Below are 5220 nucleotides of genomic sequence, written 5' to 3' on the forward strand. Positions count from 1 at the left end.
CAATGGCTGAGCGCTCATATTTTCTAATCCACTGATAATGCATAAGAGGATATCATTGACTCTTTATAGGAGCTATGGATTCCACTATCTATGAATAACGAATCTACGCATACACGAGTCATACCCCCAATGTACCAGCAAGCGTACCTTTACATAATGTCAGGATGTCTCCCTTTAGTACATCAAAGGATACAAGTCAAGTATACAGGTTCATCATCCATCTCAGGATTAAGATGACAACATATAATTCGTCAAAAGTGAATTGTTTTATTCAAACAGAATTATTAATTAAAACAATTCAACTTTGGTCCGATCCAATATAGATTTCACCATTAGAAATTATATCAATGTCTCCACCCATGGAGTCCCACCTCCGACGACCAAGACAAGCCGTCTCCGTTAGGAAGTAGACAGCATAACAATCTTAACATGAATAAAGCGTCCAACTTTATTCCCTCGATTGTGGATCATAAGATTTAGACTACCATCTTTAGATTCTTGTCTTCCACATATTGTTCACATTACATGCATGACCTAAAGATTTAGAAGGACAGTCTCAGACTTTCAGTTTGTTTATCATACATTCAACTATTATGAACATAAAGAGGACAATACATAGATATATAAAATAAACAAATCTTTATTAATAGTCAAAATATCTCAAAGAATATTGTTACATTTATTCCTAAGGACATAAACGCTAACAATCTCCCACTTGCACTTAAGTGAGTAAATGTGACATGCTACGTATCCCCATAGCCTTGACATGCTTCTCGAAGACCTTGGCCAGCAGGGCCTTCGTGAACGAGTCAACCATATTGTCCTCCGACGCGATCTTTCATATTTCCACATGCCCTTCTTCAATAAAGCTTCTTATCACGTGATACTTCCTGTCTATGTGCTTACTCATTTTCTGATATCTTGGTTCTTTGGTGTTAGCTATTGCCGCACTGTTATCACAGTATAGTCTCAATGGCTTATCCACACCAAGAACAACTTCAAGATCTATCAAAAATTTGCAGAGCTACATTGCTTCTTTTGAAGCATCACTAGCTGCCACATACTCGGCTTCCATCGTTGAGTCAGAAGTGCAAGTTTGCTTGACACTCCTCCAAACGACGGAACCACCTCCCAGAGTAAAGACAGAACCCGAAGTCGATTTCCTAGAATCCAAACAGGATTGAAAATCTGAATCTGTATATCCTAGAGGTGTCAAATCCTCCCCGGAATATACCAGCATATAGTTTCTAGTCCTCCGAAGATACTTGAATACATGCTTGACCGCAACCCAGTGGTTAGGTCCTGGATTCAACTGAAATCGACTTACAATCCTGACCGCATGGCAAATGTCTGGTCGAGTACAAAGCATTGTATACATGAGGCTCCCGACCGCCGAAGCATTAGGCACCCTCACTATGTATTCTCTTTCTTCAGATGTCTTGGGACAATCACTGTTCGAAAGAGTAATTCCAGACCTAGATGGTTGCCCACCTTTCTTGGAATTCTGCATTGCATACTACTAGAGAATTTTATCTATGTATGAAGCCTGAGAGAGAGCTATCATTTTGTTCTTTCGATCTCTTATGATTCGAATGCCCAGAACATAATTAGCTTCTCCTAAGTCCTTCATGTCAAACTGTTTGGTAAGCCAAACTTTGACTGATGATAAAGCCCCTACATCATTGCCAATGAGTAGAATATCATCAACATATAACAGTAGAAAAACCACTTTCCCATCTTGAATATGCTTATAAACACAAGGTTCATCCATATTCTGTTGGAATCCAAAAGTCTTGACCACTTGGTCAAATCTTTTGTTCCAAGAACGAGAAGCTTGCTTTAATCCATAAATGGATTTCAGTAACTTGCAAACTTTTCCCTCTTAACCCTTAGCCACAAAGCCTTCTGGTTGTACCATATAGATACTTTCCTCAATATGGCCGTTCAAGAACGCCGTATTGACATCCATTTGCCAGATCTCGTAGTCGAGAGCAACCGCAATGGATAAGAGAATGCGGATGGACTTAAGCATGGCTACAGGCGAAAAGGTTTCCTCGTAGTCGATTCCCTCCTTTTGCGTGTATCCCTTAGCTACCAGTCTAGCCTTATAGGTTTCGACCTTTCCTTCTGCATTTCTCTTTCTCTTGTAGACCAATTTACACCCAATGGGCTTAATCCCATCGGGAAGATCTACAAGTTCCCAGACTAGATTAAAATCCATAGATTTCATCTCAGCTTTCATGGCTTCTATATAGAGGTTTGCATCAACATCCTCCATAGCTTCTTTGTAAGTATAAGGATCTCTGGCATGTTCCAGAGATTCTCTCAAAAAGGTTTTCCCATTAGCCATGAATCTCTCAGGTTCATGTCTGATCCTCCCACTACGCCGAAGCCCCTTAGGTTGTTGTTGGGTTTCCGCTTCTACTCTGATTGGATTGGTTTCCAAAGGAACAGTCGGTATGACCAAGTCACACGACATTTCCTCAAGCACCATTTTGCTACGAGGCTTAAAGTCGTTCATGTAACTTTCCTCCAGGAATGTTGCATTCGTTGAAACCACGACTTTATTTTCCTTGGGATTATAGAAATAACCCCCTTTCGTCCCTCTCGGATAACCTACAAAAATGCACACTTCTTAACGTGCTTCCAACTTGTTCGCTTCCTTGTCCAGGACATGTGCAGGACATCCTCATATGCGAATATGGTTCAAGGATGTCTTCCTGCCCGTCCACAACTCGTGAGGAGTTTTAGGAACCGACTTTGTTGACACGTTGTTCAGAAGATAACATGCAGTTTGTAAAGCATATCCCCAGAAAGATATAGACAATGTCGAATAACTCATCATGGACCGTACCATGTCCAACAAGGTCCTATTTCTTCTCTCAGCTACACCATTCTGCTGTGGAGTGCCAGGTGCAGTTAAATGGGATAGAATCCCATTCTCTAATAAGTATCCGGTGAACTCATCAGAGAGGTATTCTCCACCTCGATCTGATCGAAGTGCCTTTATGGGTTTACCCAGTTGCTTTTCCACCTCAGCCCGAAACTCCTTGAATTTATCAAAAGTTTCACTTTTGTGGCGCAATAGATACACATAACCATATCTTGAGTAATCGTCGATAAAAGTGACGTAATACTCATACCCTCCTCTTGCCTTAATGTTCATGGGACCACAAACATCACTGTGCACAAGTTCAAGAACATCTTCAGCCCTATTGCCTTTAGACCCAAATGGTCTTTTGGTCATTTTGCCCTCCAAACAAGATTCACATTGGGGTAAGGACTCAACCTTTAAAGAACTTAAAGGTCCATCCTTTACCAACCTCTGTATCCTGTTAAAGCTAATATGACCAAGTCGCAAATGCCAAAGATATGTCTCATTAGAGTGAGAAGTTTTAAGCCTTTTAGAGTTATTAACAACTTCAGTGTTTAGCAGTGAGTCCATCTTAGGTTTGATAAAATATAGATTATTTTGCATCCATCCATCACAGATAAAAGACTTGTTTTTACGAATCACAACTTTATTATTAAAAGAAACTGAATAAGAATCCTTAAATAAACAAGCAACAGAAATAAGATTCCTCTTAAATTGAGGAACATAAAAACAGTCTCGCAAAAATAAACTCTTATAACTATCAAAATAAAGATGGACGCTCCCACTGCTTTAGCCAACACTAGTGTTCCATCGCCCATCTTCAACGTGAAGCTTTCATTTAGAAGACTTCTCGTTTGCTTGAACCCCTGCAGAGAAACACACACATGATTAGTTGCTCCAGAATCTATGACCCAGTTGTCACTGGATTCCTCAACCAGACATGCTTCCACAATCAAAAGATCACACTCACCTCCTTTGCCTTTAGCGGCTAGGTAGTCTTTGCAATTCTTCTTCATGTGCCCCACCTTCCCGCAATGAAAGCACTTAAGCTTGTTCGGGTTCTTCTTCTTCTTGTTCTTGCCCTTGTTTGGCGAAACTGAAGAACTCTCCTTCTTAGCTACTTTTGGAGGAAGATGCCTCAGCAAAGTTGGCCTCTACAATTGTCGACCCCTTGATCATCAGCTCAAACTTTTGGAGTTCTTGCATAAACTCTGTCAGGGTTATATTCTGTCTAGCACTCAAATTGAACGTTGCCCTAAACGGAATATACTCCTTCGACAAAGTCTCAAAGATCATGGTTAATTGAGACTCAACATCGATGTCGGCTCCATTGGTCTGAACTTCAGCCAAATAGCCCATCACCTTCAGCATATGTTCCTTTATGGAAGACCCAGCCTTCTGTCTGCAGTTAATAAGGTTACTAAGGGCTTCCCGACGTTTTTCAGCGGCTTGGCCACCGAACATGTCCTCAAGATTTATCCATAATTGACGAGCAGTTATGTAATCTTCATGTTGTGCTTGTAGCACAGTGGACATGCTCGCCATCGTATAACAACGAGCCATATTGTCAGAGTCCTTCCAGTGTTGATACGCAATGAAAACCTCATTAGGAGCATCAACAAGTGGCTCTGGAGGACAAGGTGTATTCAGTACGAAATTCAGTTTCTCAAAGGTTAGGACGATCTTTAGGTTCCTTTTCCAATCGGTAAAATTCTCGCCAGTTAAATTGTGTTTATTAAGTATCGACAATAATGTGCTAGAAGACATTTTGATCTACAATAAACATTCATATATCTAGTATAAGCAAACTTGCATAAACATTTAGTAATCAAACATATATACATGTTATAATGCAACAAATATGTTTGTGTGTCAAAACCTTGAAAAAAAAAATCACAACCTCACAACGATAATTCCAAACTCAAAATTTTGTAAGTCTCCTAGGGGAGATCATGCAAAATTTAATTTGGAACACGGATCCCCTCCGATCAATATATACCATCCGAATCAATCTCTGTCCAGCATATATTGATAATCGTTTTCTTTGGCCATTAATTTAATTAGCAAAGCTCCTAGGGGAGATTATTGAGTGTATAACCATCGTTTCAACTATTTGATCCATATTTTACAATTGTCACCTAGGGGTGTACAACCATAAAATATGCTCAAATAAATTATCCACTCGGAGATCCACACCGGTACATAATGAATCCCTTCCTAGGGGTCGGTATCACCATGTGTTACCTGCGGACCAACAATGGAGGCCATGGGTCTTTTCTTCAAAAAACCCTCGCCCACTCAATCTTTTGGAAAAACAAGGTTTTATGTTAAGAAATATGCATGAA

The 5220-nt window shown here is 40.1% G+C and overlaps 1 protein-coding gene across 1 annotated transcript; it reads right to left on the reverse strand.

Annotated features, from left to right (window-relative positions):
* Positions 1 to 3988: 3988 nt before the first annotated feature.
* Positions 3989 to 5143, reverse strand: LOC112094292. The gene is made up of 2 exons (XM_024174845.1): positions 5120 to 5143; positions 3989 to 4648 (listed from the first exon to the last, which is right to left on the reverse strand). Exons 1-2 carry the CDS (start codon positions 5141 to 5143, stop codon positions 3989 to 3991), a joined length of 684 nt encoding a protein of 227 aa, XP_024030613.1.
* Between the last annotated feature and the right edge of the window lie 77 nt (positions 5144 to 5220).

This window comes from Morus notabilis, unplaced genomic scaffold, assembly GCF_000414095.1.
Source record: "Morus notabilis unplaced genomic scaffold, ASM41409v2 Scaffold280, whole genome shotgun sequence".
NCBI classification, from domain to species: Eukaryota; Viridiplantae; Streptophyta; class Magnoliopsida; order Rosales; family Moraceae; genus Morus; species Morus notabilis.

Coding starts and splice junctions, on each gene's coding strand:
- LOC112094292 (XM_024174845.1), bottom strand. CDS start 5,143: ATGGCCTCCATTGTTGGTCCGCAG. Junction 4,649..5,119: donor CCTCCATTGTTGGTCCGCAG/GTAACACATGGT, acceptor TGTTTATTGTAG/ATCAAAATGTCTTCTAGCAC.